Source organism: Physeter macrocephalus, chromosome 1 (assembly GCF_002837175.3).
Source record: "Physeter macrocephalus isolate SW-GA chromosome 1, ASM283717v5, whole genome shotgun sequence".
NCBI classification, from domain to species: Eukaryota; Metazoa; Chordata; class Mammalia; order Artiodactyla; family Physeteridae; genus Physeter; species Physeter macrocephalus.
Window position 1 is genome coordinate 99,102,625 of NC_041214.2, and position 20,275 is coordinate 99,122,899.

The 20,275-nt window shown below is 33.8% G+C and overlaps 1 protein-coding gene across 1 annotated transcript in view; it reads left to right on the plus strand.

Annotated features, from left to right (window-relative positions):
• The first annotated feature begins 1,508 nt into the window (after window positions 1–1,508).
• The window catches only part of LOC102976707 (uncharacterized), a 214,498-nt gene continuing 195,731 nt past the window's right edge, over window positions 1,509–20,275 (plus strand). The window contains exon 1 of the mRNA XM_055085168.1: window positions 1,509–1,604. Within this exon, the coding sequence (XP_054941143.1) occupies window positions 1,573–1,604 (32 nt within the window). The 5' untranslated portion in view covers window positions 1,509–1,572. The remainder of the gene's footprint in view (window positions 1,605–20,275) is intronic.

Genomic DNA, 20,275 nt, shown 5'->3' on the forward strand with positions numbered 1-20,275 from the left:
CCTAATTTTTGAAGCATGGTACACTAAACCATGTAAAAAGGATGCTTTTACAATGAATGTACTTAATTACTGGTGCCCAAATGCAGGGTTTGAACGGGTCAGAATCAGTCATTTTTTCATTTTTATGTAAATTTTCTTTAGAATATTTAACCTGTATTGTAATGTTTCTAAGTCCCATCTAAATGACACACAGCCAAACTGTATAGAAATATTTTAAGGAAGGTGGCTGTCTAGGTAGACAGGCAGAGTCTAGTTTAAAAAAATTGGGGGACAAGGAGAAGGGCTTGAAACTAGTTCTGTTTTCTGATCTTTGTAATTCCATAGCTGCAAATGTATCACTTGTGAAATAAGAAAAGGCATGGGGGAAGGGGTGGGGAAACACGTGATGGGGTAAGGAGTGCAATATCAGCATTATTTTGGTTCTAGCATGTAGACAAAAAAACGGTTAGAGGCATTAGACAAAGAAAAACAGTTTTTTTTTCTTTTAAGGAAGCATTGATTATTTTTATTTTTTTCCTCCTAATAAAAGAACAAGGGAGTTCTGCTGTGGTTTCAGATCCATATTCTGTGAAATCTTGCCCTGCTTGTGATGGAAGCTCCTTGTGGGATTTATTTCTATTGTTGTAACACTATGTACTATATGCATTGCACCTGTTCACACAGAGTACATTGCATTGTGGTGTTTTTTTACAGAGATGCTTCAAATAAACCAATCTGCCTTCTTCTAGAGTACCAATCTATTAGTTACTTAATTAAACTTAATTCTGCTTTTGTCTGCAATGTTGCTTATGGTCTTGATTTATTTACTGAGCAATGATTTCTTCTTTGCAGTTATCAGTTTTGTCTGAGATCAGTTTTCCTATTGTATGGAGTCTGTTTTTTTCAGAGCCTCCTTTAAGACTGCTCTGACTTTAAAATCATTACTAGGCTTTTGTCAGAGCAGATTTGTTGACACTCTTCTCACATTAAAAAAATAAATTTAAAAGATTGCACAAATAAGCTATGTATTTCACTATTTCCTGCTAATATGCAAAAAATGTATTTATGATAATTACATGTACTGTGTGCCAGAACTGAAACAATACATTCCTCATAATGGAGCATAAATAAAGAAGGTGGAGCCAGCTGCTCTTAAACTGTTTATTTGCAAGCAGTAATGATATAGAGAATATACCTTTTTCACTCTGTTAGTCTGGCAATACTGAACCTGTTGCTGCATTAGACGAGTTGCATTTTGCTGGATAGGGGAAGGAAGGCTGTCTGCTGTCTGGTAGGAGGGCTTTGTCTGTGCCTTTCTCTCTCTGTTTCCTTCTGTTTTTCTTTCTCTCTCTCTCTCCTCTTCTCTCTCTCTCTCTCTCCCTCTCTCTCTCACTCGCTTGCTCTGTCTCTGTCTCTCTCTCCCTCTCTGCCCCCCACCCCCTGCCTTGCTCTCTCTCTCTCTTCCCGTCTCTGTGGTTTATAAGGTAGGTTGCAGTGTGTGTATATACACAACATCAAGAGCAGGAAAATGGACTCATTAGGGAGGCAGGCAGTCATTACCACTCACACTGTACTTCCAGGGAGACACCGATTATGAGAAGAGAAACTCAGCGCTGGGGAAGAAGGTAGGGCAGACAACTTTCAAAAAAAAAATCCTGCTTCCTCAATCCCCCCTCTACCTATCATCTCCTTTAGCCCCCAGTGCTTTTATTCTTTCTCCATCGAATTTTAATTTCTAGATTTAAGTTTGACAGAGGTATTGCTAGCTTAAAATTTAGAACATCTATAGGAGGCCTATTCTCTACTAATTTTCTTCCTACTTATTTAAGGGTGTGCCCTTGTGATTTAGTTTAATTACTTTTAAAATAATTACAAACAAACCTATTTTTCTTACTAAAGTCCCAAATAAATCAGTATCTTTCACTCTTTTAAAACAGACCCTTCGTATGTTTGTCAGTCTCTTTGCTTTTCTTGTCTGTTTATGCAGTTCCATCTGTCTGTCTATATATCATGTTGTCCTTATTTATTGCTAAATGGGTTTTGTTAGTAATGTGCCAATGAGTTTTAGCTGCAGTGACAGCGTGGGTATTACTAAAGTGAGACTCTTGTTCTTTGTTTTACATTGAAGTTTAAAGTTCATATTTACAGTTTAAATCCTCGAAGCAGGTTGAATACTTTTTGCCAGTATGTTTTTTGGATGGCATTGACCATAAGGTGAGGGGTTGTCACTGAGGGTGGGTAAAAATCTAGTAATTATTTTTATTATTACATACTCTTCTATACTACATGTGGGGGGTATTCTGAAAGGAATAAGCTACTCTGTTTTGTAACTTGTATTTTGCAGATGGACTTTTACATTTGTAGGGATATCACTGTGGTTAGTAAGATTGCAAACTTTCTTAACAAGCAGTTTTTATCCTAGGACAGTTTCCTTTCAGTATGTTACTGTTTATTTATGCTTGGGGAGGGAGAAGTGGGGGGCTGGCCGTCTTTTTACAAAGTGGAAGCTATGAAGTGTATCAGGCCATATTATGCAACAACTGTAAGTATTCATTTAACATTTCGAGAACTATAAATAATGCACTTGTTATTTCAAACATAGTTTTGAGGTGCTTTCTTTTTCCTTTATTATTTATTTTTCTTTTTTATGGTGGGAAAAGTTGCATTCACAACTAGGTGACATTGTTGAAGAGTTTTCCCAGAACAGTGTTCTTCAAAATTCAAAGAAGTAGTTAAATAGGTCCATTTGAAATGGTCTCCTTAGTGGAGTTTTATTTGGATTTGTCCAAAAGTAAAACTGTTGTTCCTTTGATAAAAATTAAGTCAGGTGGTAAGATACGCAGATGTTTTCAGCCTACACATTAAGCAGTGATAGAAAATGGATGCTAATCTATAGAGATCTTTGATAATAACAATCACCTTTTTCATAATAAATTATTTATTTAATAGAAGTGGCAGACTTTCTTTTCTTTCTTTCTTTTTTAAAATTCCATTAGGCCTCTCTGACAACACAAAGAAGTCCATAAAGCAATATTCTTAACCCACCTGGGACGCCAGAGCAGATTCCCAAACACATTCTCAAGGTTCAAACCTAGTAAAATGTTTATTAAAAATCCATTATTCCTAGAGGGTGGTGAACTTTCGCTGCTAAAAGTCTTTTTTCCCTTTCTTTTAAAAAATTTATTCAGAGACTTTTAATTTGCTTATATTACCTAAACTTTTAATTTACTTATATTACCTAAACTGGAAGGCCAGCTTTGACCAAGAGTAGTACAGATGCTAAGTATACTCAGTCAGGGCCTGTCAGGGATTTTTTTTAACCCTGAAGGTCTAAAGGGGAACTGTGGGGGGAATCTGTTGAAAGTGTATGTTCATATGGTATGCAATATATGGTGTTTCAAATGTAATTTTCTCCATTTCATACTCTTGACCCAAACATTTGTTTTAAAACTAATGTCAAAACTGTGCATGTCTCATGCACCTGTCATTTTCTATATTAATATTATGAGAACTACCTAAAATTCTACCCTTTTTTCAAAAGAAATCTTTAATATATCTCTTGACCAATAATTTTTTTTTCTGTACACATGTATGTGAGGAGATATCTGTGTATATGTATGTATGCTTATGTACATATTCTCATACATGTATGGATAAAAAAATCACAGATTCTTTGCAGATATGACATCTTAAAATTTCATGTTAAGCATGTTTATGTTAATTAGAAGCAAACAAAAAACAGAGGTTTTTAAGAGAAGATGAAAATTTCCTTTAACCTTCTAGAAAGAATAAAAGAGTAAATAAACATTTAGTCATTTTTATGGTTGGCTTGATTTTTAGAATGTGTATATGTTTCTTTTGCATTATAATTCTTAGCCTTCAGTAGATTTAAAATATTTTTAGTATGAAAAATAATCTTAGCCTTTTCAGGGAGGGACTGTCACAATCTAAATACAGCAGGACATTATAAAATGTGCATAAGTAAACTCAAAACCAGTGTATTCTGCTATATAGGGATTTGGAAAGCTCAAAGGCTTGCATCACAGGAGGGCTATAGAGTGCCAGAAGAATTCATTAACCAGCCTTGCTGGTTATGGTGGGCTTTTCCTATCAGCACATGAAATCTGCCTATTGAAAGCCCTGGAGTCTTGGTCAGGTCACAGTGTGTTTCGTTTTAATGTTGGAGCAGACAGTTATCTAACACACCCACATGAGGAAGTGCTCTAAAGCAGTTATTTCATGCTTTGCCATGCCCTGTAGCTAAAACAGTTTGGTACTGAGTGACATGTGTGTGCTTTTAAACTCCTATCCGATGAAAATCAGCTATGGCTCCTTGAAAAGGACCAAAACAGTGGAATGCAAGACAGTGTAATTCAAATGCTAAGCACATGCTGGTTTAAACTTTTTTTCTTTAAGGGGAAAATCACTATGATTATTTTTAATGTAAAGACTATATAGTAATTTCTTGGATTTTACTCATTAAGATTTCAAAACTTGCAGATAGTTTCCTTCTTCATATTTTTCTCCAGAAGCCTACATTCATCAAAAGGATAGCAGCTGCATACTTTCCCCTGAAATGTGAACAAATAAATGGTATTCCTGTTTATTTATCTATTTTTGAATTTTAATGATTAGTCCTTGTGCTAATTAACAAATTCCCGTATTCATAAAATCTGGCACTTTATAAATATCCAATTGTGTGATTATCTACACATGTTCTGGCTTTCTATAAATATAGAAATTATCAGTGGATGTGTTCATGAACTTGACCAAGCTTGAGTAACAGCTAGTCATGCTGCCACATAGGAGCCAAGTTCGGACCCTGAGCAAATGCATTGCCCCAGGGTCTGGCAAGGTGTGTGGAAGCAGCATCTGGCTGACGGCTAACTAGTGATCCTTGCCAGCAAAGGAAGGACTGATGTTGACATTCTTTGAATGCCACTAGTTCCAGCCTTTTTTCAGTCCCAAGGGTGCCTTCCTTAGGTCTAAAAGTTGATCATGGATATTAGAGCTGACTTGTCTTGGAGGCCACTTTAGAACTATATTTTAACAAACTACATTTTTCAATGGAAAGTACACTTTATTAAACTTTTACAAAAGAATAAACTAGTACGTTCATCCTAAGGTCCTTAGCCAGTGAGAATCTAATAAGCATGAAAAGTTTCATAGCGTTGAAAAGAAAACCTAAATATTTCCATTTACATGGCCATGTGACTATTGCAAGCACATAGAAATCATACATTGCTTACATAGTAATAGTTGACCCTACATCAAGAACAATAAACACTAGCAGTTGAACAAATGTGTACATGCAAAAGTTATTCTTAAATTAGAAATCAACCCTTTTATATGATTTTTTTTTTCATGTTGTATAAGCCATTTCGGTTAGCTTATGCAATCACTAGGTATTATTTACAGTGTTACTACAGTCAGCATTGGCCATTTGATTCTTTGCTCCAAACTTTCAAATCACATATACAATTCCTAGGTTATTTGGCAAAACCAGAAATTTGCAATTTTCTTGAAAACCTATGTTTCATGCATTTCCATTGCTTAAGTAATTTCTAGCATTTTGCAGAATCCTCAGGGATTATAGCAATGCCAAATAACTAACAAAATCCTTTTAATTCTTTACCAAAAACCCAAGGGCAATATCTATATCCTAGAATTTCTAGAGAAAGCCTGAATTCATGTTTTCCTGTAACATAGGTATTATACATTTAATCATCAAATAACATGGATGCCAATTATGTTTAATGTATCAAAATATATTCCTTGAGCTCTATTACTTCTAATTTCAACATAGGCAATCTTTTGAGATTGTGGGAAGAAATAATGCCATCTATTATTACTATCGTGTATCTGTAACCACTACGGCAGATGTTGGAAACAACATTCAAGGGCCTATAAGAAAAAAGGGCTTTTCTGCCACTCTGGCTGTTCAACTGTAATAATGAATAAGTGGCCTGCTATTTCTGCACTAAACTGTGGAAAAATTATGCTTGACTTTGGCTTCATAACCTCTCTTCTACTCCAGGATCAAGCCTTTTTGTGATTCTACAGTTCACTTGAAAGTAATCAGCTCGAGGACGTGGACCTTGCCTTTCTGGAATCTTTTGACACTCAATTGAAACTTCAGCTTGGGGTGTTCTGTAGTTCAGTTAACCAAAGCAACCCTTATATAACTGCTTTAACTTTGGGAAAGTTAGTTGCTGACTTCCAAGTGAGTATACTGATATAGGAACAAGGGCTGAATTCATTGATCCATCTAGTTACCAGATGGAAACTGCGGATATTATTACTAATTTCTGAATATTAAGTCTTAACCTTTGAAACTTTGATGGGGAAGGTGGTAATTATAGCATAATGTGTTTATCTTCTTGATAGTAAAAGTAATTTTGCCACTGAATAATTCTGTCATGAGGTATGATGAATTGAACATACATATTACACATTATGCATTTAAAATGTTAAGAATTTATTTGAAAGCTTTTCAAATTAAATAACTAATGTAAGGATTTGCATTCAACAAATATAAAACTATTTAATGGAGCTTGGGGTTTTTGGAAATTAAAAAGATGTCCAATAAATTGAAACTAAAAATGATAATTATTAATCTTATACATAATAGTATTATTTTGTTTTTTAGAAATTTGTCATCTAAACTTTTTTTTAAACTGTGTTTGAATTTAAATTATTTAAAATTTAATTCTCTCTAATGTTCAGAAGGCTTTAGTTTTTTACTAAATGAGCCTGGATATTTGCTATTTTTTCCTTTCCTTTCAGAAATGTTCTGTGAATTACTGTTGTAATCAAACTATGATTTGTTGTTGGCAAATTCCTTTTATAGTATGAGCTTCTTTCCAGTAAATGGAATGCAAGTAGGAGAAAATTAAAGTAATATTGTCAGTTTGCTCAGGTACCAAATTAAAACTTAGTAAAAAAACAAAACAAAACAAAATCTATTACTAGCAGAAAACTATGAATGTCCTAGGCTATGCAGTTTTTTTGGTAGATAGTATGTATGTATATAAAAACTGTATGGTTATTATAAACAAACAAAACCCCCTTATTTAGACACCAAGACATTTAAACAGTGAGAATATGGTCCTCTCTTTTATTGTTTAAATAGGAACTAGGTAATATAGTCTCATGGGTAGCTTTATACTGTTGGGTTTGTTGTTGTTATTTTGGTTATTGTTGTTTTTAAAAACTGGACATAGTAAAATTCTTTTTGGCCCAGTAAATGTACTTTGGGTTTGAACATATTTACTAATATTTCCATCTTCTTGGTTGTTTGCACTTATCACCCAGCTTTAGATTGGGCAAGAAGAGTTGGAATAGTTCTTACTTTTTCTAGTTCCTCAAATCAACAAAGATCTTTATCCCTTCACCTTGTCTCTAGATGGGAGGAGAATAGAGATGATTAAGAAGCAAATGGAGATAAGAATATAAGTAAAGCTGAGGGTGGAGAGAGTGGGGGCTTTTGAAGCTTCTAAATGTGTAAGTCTAATGAAGGAAAAAGACTTTCTCCCCAACCCTCAATAAAAGCCATCTAATCTGTTGGACACAGCATTCTCTTCTCCCTATGACTGTTTAAAACAGATCTACCTAAATTCTCCCTCCACTCCAAGACAGAATCCAGTGGTACTGCCAAGAGAAGATCATAGGAGAGAAAGTCATAACGAATCACATTTCTAATACATTCACTGCCAGGTTTTCTTCATACCTTTTTCCTTTTAAGCCTTGGGTTTGGAGTTGTGAGCAGATTTTCATAGTTGGTGGACAGCTTTCATTTGTTTTGATGAGAAGCCTTCCCAGCAAACCATTCCCAAGGCATGCCACAGAACAGCATCATGATTTTAATTAAAATGGATGAAATGATCGACTGAAAAGTTTTTCTGTGTGTGTGTATGCATGTGTGTGTGTTTCCTCTCTTAAAATAAAATAAAGTTAAATACTTTTTATATGAAACAAAACAAAAACAACTCTAAACTTCCTATCAGTCTGAAAGGATTCAGATTTCTTTTTAGAGTGGCTTTCTGAAACCATTTTTGTATAGTGGTTTTGACCAGCATGTCTATTCCATTCCCTGCCCACTTGCTGCTTTGTTTTTAAATGTTAAATGAATGTGAATAATTCCTTAGTTTAAAAAAGAGCATGTTCTTATAATAGGCTCAGAATATACCCATGAATATAAAGATGTGCTAGGACTTATTAACAATCCTATCAACTTAGCATGAAAATACATGAATGAAAGTTTTAGAAACTAATTTTTTTCCTAGTATGTTGAGAGAAACCCTATGGTGTGGTAAACAAACCAAACCAAACCAACCAGCCAACCAACCAAACAAAAAACAGTGCCTTAGAGAATAGGAGGCATTAACTAATGCCAAAAAGGATTTAAAGTAGTTAAATTTGGAGGTCTAGTCCTAACTGACTATATGACTTCGAATAAATCATAATCTCTCTGTTCCTCAGTTTCCTTGCCTGTAAAATGAAGGGAAAATCTAATCTCTTTTTTAGATTTTCTTTTATCTTAAAGATTGTGTGCTTTTATTATAAATAGCTATATATATATATTTGTAATTCTGTTTGCATTTTCTACCTATAAATCACAAATATATGGAGAAAAGTTTAGGTTGGTAGTGATGGAAGAATAAAGGGAATTTAGGTGATCTGAGAGACCACACACGTACTTTAATTTTTTGGTTGTTGTTGTCCTCAGTATATATCACAGTATATTATTGGGTCTATTTAATAATTCAATGAATGCAATAAACCAAAAGTTGTCATTTGTCAGACAAAGTGACATAATTGCCTATGGGTGGTTTGATAAAAGGGCTACTTTTTTTTTTTAATCTGTGCATTATTTAATTTATTTTTTTTGAACACTATTTTTTAAAAATTTAAGTTTAGTTAACTTACAAATTCTATTATCAATAGTTTCAGGTGTACAACATAGTGATTCAATATTTTATAGAATAAAGACCTATTAAAAAATAAATAAAATAAAATAATACACAGGGCTTCCTTGGCGGTCCAGTGGTTAAGACTCCACGATTCCACTTCAGGGGGCGCCGGTTCAATCCCTGGTCGGGGAACTAAGATCCTACATGCCACTCTGTGCAGCCAGAGAAAAAAAATTTAAAAAAGGACAATATGGGAAAATAATCTGAAAAAGAGTGGATATATGTATATGTATAACTGATTCACTTTGCTGTACAGCAGAAAGTAACACAACATTGTAAATCAACTATACTCCGATAAAAAGGGCTACTTTCAACTGAATGCAGCACAACATGGTTACTAAGGCTCCATTCCTCCCCACTGGCCACTAGGTGGAGAGGTGGTCCATGCCCATGGCCTTGCCCATAGTAAACAGCTCACTTCCAACTTTCTGTTGGCAAAGCTGTGCTTTATGTGTTTGGACGAGCTGTGAACACACATATGACATTTTGCAGAAACCATCAGAGAATATGTTCTCTTCTATACAGGCATGATGTGATAGTCGTGAAATGCAAAATGATTTGCTCCTTCTGTGGCCACTATTAATGCTGGTAGACCTAGGAGAAGGCCAGTATTACAACTCTGGTTTTAGTTGTTGCAATAGGGCCTCTTACCTCTTTCCAATTTGTCCAGTTTGAAAGGGTCCTGAAATGAATATCAGCACGACAGTGCCACCTTGTGTCCCTATTGCTGTGAGAGTACCTGATACATGACACAGTGAAAAGGAAAGAACAGGATATTTGCAAAAATTGGGCACATTGTTTCAAACTCTGATTTTGCAGTAGCTGCACGAAAATCTATGTTTTAGTGTATTTGGCAATTCTTACTACCCAAAGAGAAGTTAGGATGTGTTCACTTTACCCCTTCTCTCATTCCAGTGTATATTAAAAATACTTTAAAAATTCCAGGCACAAACAGGGATGCATTCAATTTAGAGAGGGGGATGAAGAAGGCAGGGGTTGTTGGAGATATTCACATAATTCTTACCACTTGTAAAGCCTCAGCCCAATCATTTCAGACAGTGAGGTGATCCTTCCAGCACATTCTCAGAGCAACTTTTATAGGCATACCTTGGTAACAGCACTTTTCACATTGTACTGCCATTGTTTGTAAGCATATCTTTCAACTAAACCATGAGTTCCTCCAGGGTAGTGTTTGTGTCTTATTCATCCTTCTGCATCTAGAACTTTCTTTGGCATTCAGCCCAGAGGCACTCAGATGTTTGAGGTCTGAATAAATGATTATGTCTGGCTTGTTTATAACTTGTTTTATTTTTATTGTTTATTTTTTAAATTTTAAATAATTTTAGAGCTTTTTCTCTTTGGAAAAATACCTTCTGATACCACCTACTTTCCAAACATCCCTTTATAAATTTACTTTCTCTCACATTAAAAATGATTATTTCTCTTTTTGATTTTGAAAACAATACTGCCTTTTCACGAGTGTATATTGTAGTTGACTTTGGGGTAAAGATAGTTAATCTCTAGTTCTACCTTTACAGCAATTTGCTGTGTTATCCTGGGGAAGATGCTTAACTTTTCTAGGTTTGTTTCCCATGCATAAAATGAGCAGGCTGGGCTACTTGATTTTAAGGTACTTTTTTTTTTTTTTTTTTTTTTTTTTTTTTTTTTTGCGGTGTGCGGGCCTCTCACTGTTGTGGCCTCTCCCGTTACGGAGCACAGGCTCCGGACACACAGGCTCAGCAGCCATGGCTGGCATGAACCCGTGTCCCCTGCATCGGCAGGAAGACTCTCAACCACTGCGCCACCCGGGAAGCCCTAAGGTACTTTTTATTCAGGGTTTTTAATAGGGATTAGACACATACTAGTGTTACTCTAGTTGTATGTTTGGTTTAACAGTTTTTAACGTGCCATGATTGTTGAAAATTAAATTGCTAGCCTTTGAAAGTACTGTTTGCTATTTCATGTTTTAGAAGAGGAAACTGAGACACAAGGGCTTTTCTTATACAGGGCAGAACTGCAAATGGGCAGTGTAAATATTATAACTGATGGATAGTCCAATTTTTTGTCAATATTTTTGCTTGATTTTGGCTAATTGAGCTCCACTTTCCTTCTAACCTTTAAATATAAAATAAATAAATTACAATAAATTTAAATACCACAATGAACTATGCTTCGGTATAGGACTATAGACAACTTGCAATTTAGAGACTGTTTTATGCTATTAAAAATTTTTTTATAACACTTAAAAATCAGTGCTTAGTTTTAAATTTAAGAATTTTTGCATGGAATTTACATCTGGGGTTTTCAGTCCATATATTACCTTAAATAGCAAACTGTATGACTTTGGGCAAGTTGCTTAGGCTGGTTAAGTTTGGTTTTCTTATTTGCAGAAAGGTGATAATAAATGTTACCCTTCCTGTCTACCTCACAGGGTTATTGTGAAGATTAAATTACAATGTATATGGAATTTCTTTATAAATAGTAAAGCACTATACCAGTTTAAGAATGTTTATTTATTTATTTATTTATTTTTACTGCTCTAATTAAAGAAGGAATGGGTAATAGAAACCTAAATCAAAGCAAAACACACAAATTTGAAGAACACAGAAATTCCTAGCATTTGTTAGTTGGAGTGTTTCTCAGTGGTATAGGCTCTTCAGAGATGATATGTTTACCCAGTTTTCTAAGTTTTGATTAAAAAACCTGTAATAATAAGAATAATAACAATAACAATAATAATGGTAATGCTTATGAGCCTAAAATTAGTGTTTCCTTTAGATAAATTTTTTATGCATCATTCATATGTTCATTTTTTTAACTGAAGTTGATTTATGATACTATACTAGTTTCGGGTATACAACATAGTGATTCACTGTTTTTATAGATTATACTGCATTTAAAGTTATTACAAAACAATGGCTATGTTTCCCTGTGCTGTACAATATATCCTTTGGTAAGTTCATTTTTGAGAGTGATATTTCTTAAAATAGAAGGTAAAAATTTTAAATAACCAAATATGATGAAAAAATTTTATAAACCTTTTTGGTATTGTAGTATTGGACTCTAGTCCAATGGTTCTTAAACTTTAGTGTACTGAAGAATTACCATGGGTGTTTGTTACAATTCAGATTTTGGAGCTCCATCCCTAATAGGGTTCCATCCTGGATTTCAGCTGGTCCACACATGTTAGAAAACACTACTTGCCTTTGCTATTATACATCATATTGTGCTAGGAGATTTTTAAATGCACAGATTTCTAGGTTCTACTCCCAGATATCCTAAATCAGAATCTTTGATAGTCAGGCATCTGTATTTTACAAAAACTACTTCATAGATTCTAATAATATTGCAAGGTTTGAGATTCATTGCTCTTGTTTTTAGGGTATATTGTTAAAATATATTTACTGTTGCACCTGAATTCCTTCTCATCATTCACATTATTCCTTCACTAAACATAATCTCACTTTACATAGAAGGGTAAGTTGGTACAGCTATGTAAGAAAAGTTTAGGCTTGAAAAACAACAATTACCACTCTCGCCGTGTAACACCAAAATTAAGGAAAAAGGAAGTTACTGGGCACCTTTCACGTAAATTGCTTAATTTAATCTTTATAACTCTGTTGTATACTCTATTTTCTGCCTATGCTACAGGCAAAAACCCTGAAGCTTATAAACTGCCAGGTTCACATACCTGTTAAGTGTCAATGCCAGGATTCAGAGCCTGTACTCTTTCTACTATATCATATTATTTTTTCCCTAATCCAATAAATCTTTACCCGGTTTCTATTATGTTAAGTGATAATGTTTAGCTTTGAGGGCCACAAAGTGCTTTACTGATATGGTATAATAAGTATTGCTTACACTATGTAAAAGTAATTGAAATTTTTCCTTATCCTTCCATTAAGAAATAATTTTTAACTGGAGGTAGAATTCAAGTTTTCTAAATGGTAAGAAATAATAATTGTAATTATTGAACTATTAAAAAATGTTTTCTACAGGATCTCTTTTAACCCCCATGCATTTGCTGTGAGGTATTTTTTACCCCAGTTTACAGATTAGGAAAGTCAGGTTTGGAATGGGTACGTGACTTACCCAAGATTGCTAATCTACTAAATGGCAGAACTGGGATTGAACTGTGATTCAATCTAACTTTGACATCAAAGTTAATGCTCTTAACCCCCAGTATATGCAATTCCTAACTCTGCTTTACAGTTAACCTGCAGAATCAGGCTGTCCCTCAATTTGGTAGGTACCAGCTACTAAATGCTAATTAAACTTTGTGGGAATTAAGTTCATTTTCTTTATAGGGAACAAACCATTTTGCCACACTTAATCAGTCCAGTAATTTTTTATTTTTACGTCTTGTAAAGTTTTGTGTTAACTATGCATAAACCTTAGGGAAGTCAGTTGAAGTGAACAATCTTTTGTTTATATTTTTATTTGAGAATTGAAACTCTTTGATGGAACAGACTATTTGAATGAAAATTTCCATCTTACCTTGTATGACATGCCATGAACACAACAATTTCATGGCCTCCATAGCCATTGTTATTGGTCTTAAAATAATTGATTCACATTTAAAATCAAATAAAAACATTAATAGAATCAATGCATCAGTGCTTTATAAAATCCAAAAACTGATTCCTGAGCATTTCTGGTGTTCTTATTTTTTTAAAAAATGCCTTATGGTATGAAATGACAGCCTATGTATACAGTGTAGTGTACAAACTAATACAACTTCTCATTTACCTGGTATATGAATTGCTAAAAATGTTATATTTATGAGTTTTTATAGATTTAATAATATTTTAAATGCAATAGGGGTGTTAACAGTTTTGGAGCTCTGAAATAGATCTTTTAGGTGTGAAAATAATCATGATTTTATAAACTTGATATGCATATATTTTGGGGATATTATTGATGCCTCTGTAATTATGTATTAAAACATACATTTTTTAAAAAGACCCACAAAGTCACTAATCAGGCGATATAGTGTTGTCTTTAGCAGACTTTCAAGTTTATTAGAAAATTAGGTTTTATTTCAACTTTCTTCTCTAGGGGTGGTCTTTCCCAAACAGCATGCTTTTAAATTCTGTCAAGCAAATGAATGCTACCATGAAAAGAGAAGGGTGAAAATATAAAGTGAAGACTTTTACCTATACTCCTTTTCCAGATGTAGAAATTAAAACTTGATTTTTTTTTTTTTTTTTAGAATGTCCCATTTAGCAGCAGAGCATAAATTGGAAAATTTGGCCAGTGATTTATTTAGACTCCACAGGGAAAATCCTGTAGGGTGTTTTTGAATATCCTAAATTTATTTTGATTTGAGACCAGCTTAAAGGGCATGTCTATCTTAAAACAGTCATCCATTTTCCTGAGAAAAATTCCAGTGGATCTAGTTGTGGGAGGTAGTGTCCCAACAATGAATCTTTGGGGCCAAATGAGCACTTTAACACAACTTACTCCATCCCTTTCCTTCAACCAAAGACTGTCTTGCCCACTGGGCTTGTTTAACTTTGACTGCTAATTTTATTTCTCTGCAGAGGTAAAGGAGACAGGAAAAAGGAGGGAAAATAACTGATGGCATGTGGGTGAGGTTTTGGCTCAGGGAATACATTTTAAAAGATCCTAGCCAGTGTAGGGATAAAGAAAGCAGTTGGTGCCTGAAATTTACCCCTATTTTACAGAGTAAGAAATAGAAATCAACAGATATTAAATAATTTGCCTAAAGTTACATAGTAGTTTCTAATGTTGGGGTTAGTCCTGGGAACTAGGTTATTCATTGCTTCAATAAAACAATTGGACAATCCAGTGTCTCTGTTGATCAAGATGCCTTTCTAATATCCCCACTCCCTTTTCCCTCCCTCTTTTTTTTTTGGCTACTGTCTTTTAACATCTAAAAAAATAATTCTGCTTATAATTTCAGGTTTATAAGCTAGTTGAATAAACATTTTGATTATTAAGGGCTTTTAGAACTAGCTGAGCTGTAAGAACAACATGCATCATGTTAAGCCTTCTGCCTCTATTTTATTGGGGTTATGTTAAGTAATGAACATGGAACCAGAAAAAAAAAATGGCTTTGAATAAATTGGGTCTGAGCTCATGGCATACCTCTAAACATGAAAAATGTGATGGGCACCTAATAAAAGATAGGCCATTGTTTGTTTGTTTGTTTTTAGATTTACAAAAGAATTGAGCCGATAGTAAAGAATCCCCATAATACTCTCTCTCACCACCATAATTTCCCCTAACATCTTACACTAGCATGGTCCCTTTGTTAAAATTAATGAACTGATATTGATACATTATTATTAAGTACTGTTCATAGTTTATTCAAATTTTCTTAGTGTTTTAAAAATTAAATTCATTTAAACAAAAAACAAAAACAGTTCACCCATTTCTCCCACCCCTAACCCCCTGGCTGTAGCAACCACCAATGTGTTCTCTGTATCTATGAGCTTAGTTTTAAAATACATGTATGTGTTTGTGTGTGTGTGTGTGTTGTCTGTGTGTGTGTGTGTGTGTGTGTATATTTAGATTCCGCATGTAAGAGAGATCATACAGTATTTGTCTTTGTCTGACTTACTTCACTTAGCATAATGCCTTCAAGGTCCATCCAAATGGCAAGATTTCATTCTTTTTTTATGGCCAAATAATATTCCTATATGTAAGTGTATGGATAAATGGATAGATAGATAGGTAGGTAGATAGGTATCACAATTTCTTTATCCTTTCATCCAATGATGGACACTTAGGTTGTTGCCATATCTTGGCTTTTGTAAATAACGCTGCAATAAACATGGGGGTACATGTATCTTTTCAAATTAGTATTTTTGTTTTCTTCAGAAAAATATACAGAAGTGGAATTGCTGAATCATATGGTAGTTCTAGTTCTATTTTTTAATTTTTTGACAAACCTCCCTATTGTTTTTCACAGTGGCTGTTCCAATTTACATTCCCACCATGCAGAAGGTTTCCCTTTTCTCCATATCCTTGCCAACACTTGTTATTTCTAGTCTTTTTGATAATAGCCATTCTAACAGATGTGAGATGATATCTCATTGTGGTTTTAATTTGCATTTCCCTGATGATGTAGAGCTTTTTTTTTTTATGTATGTAGTGACCAGCTCTATGTCTTCTTTGGAAAAATGTCTATTCAGATCTTCTGCCCATTTTTTAATTGGATTGTATGTTTTTTGCTATTGAGTTGTATGAGTTCTTTATATATTTTGGATATTAGCCCTTTATCAGATATATGGGTTGCAAATATTTTTCTCCCATTCAGTAGGTTGCCTTTTCATTTTGTTGACAGCTTCCTTTGTGTGGAAGCCTCTTAGTTTGATGTAGTCCTACTTGTTTAGTTTTGCTTTTGTTGCTTTTACTTTTGGCACAGATTTAAAAAATCGTCTCCAAGACCTATGTCAAGGAGCTTACCACGTATGTTTTCTTCTAGGAGTTTAGTTTCAGGTCTCATATTCAAGTCTTTAATCCATTTTGAGTTAATTTTTGTGTGTGGTGTAAAGTAGCAGTTCAGCTTCATTTTTTTGAATGTGCCTGTTCAATTTTCCCAGTACCATTATTCAAGAGACTGTCCTTTCCCTATCGCATATTCTTTGTTCTCTTGTTGTAAATTAACTGATCATATATGGATGGGTTTATTTTCTGGGCTCTCTATTCTGATCCATTGATCTGTGTGTCTGTTTTTATGCCAATCCCATACTATTTTAATTACTATAGCTTTGCAGTATAGTTTGAAATCAGAGAGCATTGTGCCTCCAGCTTTGTTCTTCTTTCTCAAGATTGCTTTGGCTCTTCAAGGTCTTTTATGGTTCCATAAAAATTTAGGATTCTTTGTTCTATTTCTGTGAAATGTGACACTGGAATTTTGATAGGGGTTGCATTGAATCTGTATTTTCTTTGGGTAGTATGGACATTTAAGCAATATTAATTCTTCAATCCATAAGCATGAAATATCTTTTTATTTATTTGTGTCTTCTTCAATTTCTTTAATTTATGTCTTGTAGTTTTCAATATATAGGTCTTTCACCTTTTTGGTTAAATGTATTCCAAGTTATTTTATTATTTTTAAAGTAATTGTAAATGGGATTGTGTCCTGAATTTTCTTCTGATAGTTCATTATTATTATATATTAGTTCATTAGTATATATGAACTAATATACTATATTAGTATATAGTATATCACAACAGATTTTTGGGTACTGATTTTGTGTCCTGCAACTTTACTGAATTCATTTATTAGTTCTAATAGTTTTTTGAAGGACTTTAGGGTTTTCTTTAGGCTTTTCTATGTATAATATCATTTCAGTTGCAAATATGGCAATTTTCCTTCTACCTTTCCAATATTTATGTTTTTTTGTTTTGTTTTGTTTTGCCTAATTGATCTGGGTAGGACTTCCAATACTATATTGAATACAAGTGCTGACAGTAGGCATCCTTCTTTTGTTCCTGATCTTAAAGGAAAAGTTTTCAGCTTTTCACCATTGGGTATGATGTTAGCTGTGGGCCTGTCACATATAATTTTTATTATGCTGAGGTATGTTCCTTCCATACCTGCTTTGTTGAGAGTTTTTTATCATAAATGGATGTTGAATTTTGTTAAATGCTTTTTCTGCATCTATTGAGATGATCATATGATTTTTATTCTTCACTTTGTTAATGTGTATCACATTGACTGATTTGTGGATGTTGAACCATCCTTGTATCACTGGAATAAATCCCACTTGATCAGTGTGTATGATCTATTTAATGTATTGTTGAACTCAGTTTGCTAATATTTTGCTGAGGATTTTTGCACCTATGTTCTTAGGGATATTGGCCTATAATTTTCTTGTGGCATATTGTCTGGTTTTGGTATTGGGGTAATGCTGGCCTCATGAAATGAATTTGGGAGAGTTTCTTCCTCTTCTAGTTTTTGGAAGAGTTTGAGAAAAATTGGTATTCTTCTTTGAATGTGGAAAAATTTACTAGTGAACCCATTTGGTTCTGGACTTCTGTTTGTTGGGAGGTTTTTGATTACTAATTTAATCTACTTAGCTGTAATCAGTCTGTTCAGATTTTCTGTTCCATCATGATTTAGTCTTGATAGGTTGTATGTTTCTAGGAATTTATCCATTGTTCTAGGTTGTCCAATTTGTTGGCATATAATTGTTCATAGTAGTCTCTCATGATCCTTTGTATTTTTTATGATATCAATTGTAATATCTCCTCTTTAATTTCTGATTTTATTTATTTGAGTCCTCTCTCTTCTTGGTGAGTCTGGCTAAAAGGTCTATCAATTTTATCTTTTCAAAGAACCAGCTCTTAGTTTCATTGATCTCTTCTATTGTCTTTTCAGTTTCTAGTTCATTTATTTTTGCTCTAATCTTTGTTATTTTCTTCCTTCTACTAACTTTGAGCTTTGTTTGTTTTTCAGTGCTTAAACCTCATGGTCACCACAAAACAAAAACCTATAGTAAATACACACACAAAAAGAGTAAGGAATATAAGCATACTAATATAAGCATACCATACTAAAGAAAGACCATTGTTGTTTTAAGTCCTAATTATAATCGTAAGATTTTGAAATGAACATATGCCAAGTTTTGATAATATCTTTCCTAAATTGATGTCATTATATGGATTTAGGGTGGAAAAGAGGACCATGGTAGAAATATAAATCAAAACTTCAGTCTTCCATAAAGTGTTTATAACTGCCCCAGTATCCCTTTTGTTTGGACTCCATGGGAATATTGCTGCTTGGCCCTAGTATCACTCTGATGAAGTTTTCAATATGTATTCAGCCAGTTTCTCACTGATATAATAAATACTTTAAAAACATAGGTAAAACAATTTTGATGTAGAGGTGCCTGTTGACTATTACCATTTACATCTTAATGTCATTAGTATGATTCTAGATATCAAACTCAACTAGAACATGAGATTTATTTTGTTACCAGCAACTAACTAAACAAGTATGCCCCAGAGCTTAGAAATAATGCCATTATATCAGACATAGTACAAACAGGCCCCAATGCACTAACAGATCCTCTAAATTTTTATTGGGAAATATTTAAGAGTTATTCAGAGCTCCAAAACTCCAATGAAATTCAGGTATATGTCCTCACATTGACACATCTGCAGACTTGATTTCTGTTCTAAGAATTGCAGTTTGAATTAACTGAGGTCAGAAGCAGCTACACATTTGATTCACCAAATGTGTCCTATCTACTTGCAAATAGCAGCTCATTTCCTTTTAGGGTCTGATGAGGTTGTTTTTGTTTTTTATGTCTTAGCAATAGAGTCATTGGCAGCAGCACACAGGCTAATTGTTAGAATATAAGGCTTTGTTAGAAATGGGACATACGCTTCTGGTAATACTCTTAAATTCACACCAATTGGCAGGAAATTAAATATGGTTCTCTAAGAAATATATCACAGAAGGCTTATACTAGAAGTGAATTGTTTAGAAAAAAGAAACAAAAAACTCCACAGGCATTTAGTTATTTTCTACCCAAAAAAGTAATTTTCCTTTTATCTATATCTTTATCAAGCCTTTTAGATGAAAGGGTAGAGTGACAGCCACAGAATGACAGTGACCTAAAAGTGTAAAATTATAGTTACTGGAATTTGGGTAATCTTGAGGACAAATAAAAGCCAGGATATTTATCAGTGAGCTAAAAGGGGAAATGCTGTTTTCAGCATACTGCAAATAAAATGCTTAATTAAAATTCCCTAAAATGTAACCCTTGTTCCTAAGAAATTATTTTGCTTCTGAAGAAATTGAGACTGAGAGAAAAAGAAGGAAGGAAGAAGCTGGTATTTATAATTTTTTTCTTACATTTAGTTACTTTTAAAAAGTGTTTTTATTAATTCCTAAATTTGAATGAGAGGGAGATGGGATTAGATTAATTGCAGTTTAAATATGCAGTTCCATGTTTGTAGGCATCTTTTTGAACCAGGATGGGAAGAGCATAGAAAAAATCCTAGTGTGGAAATTATATCTCATGTGGTGGAACAAAAACTCAAGAAGTTTTCTGTTATAATAAGGTGAAAGTGGTTACCAAAGAAACAAAAGTTTCTTATCACTCTGCCTGAGGCAAATGTGGCATATTAAGCTTAAAATGAATTCTCCTCTCCTGAATGCACACAACTCTTATTAATGTCTTGGAAATTATGCACACATAGGGAAAGAAGAATAAGATTTTCTGGATACATTTGAATAAGCATCCATCATGGTATAGGGGCCATCTCTAATATCTACGGGTACTTTATTGCTGAACTGGCCCCAAATCAGTTTTTTCTATTTTACCTCTTATTTGAGTTTG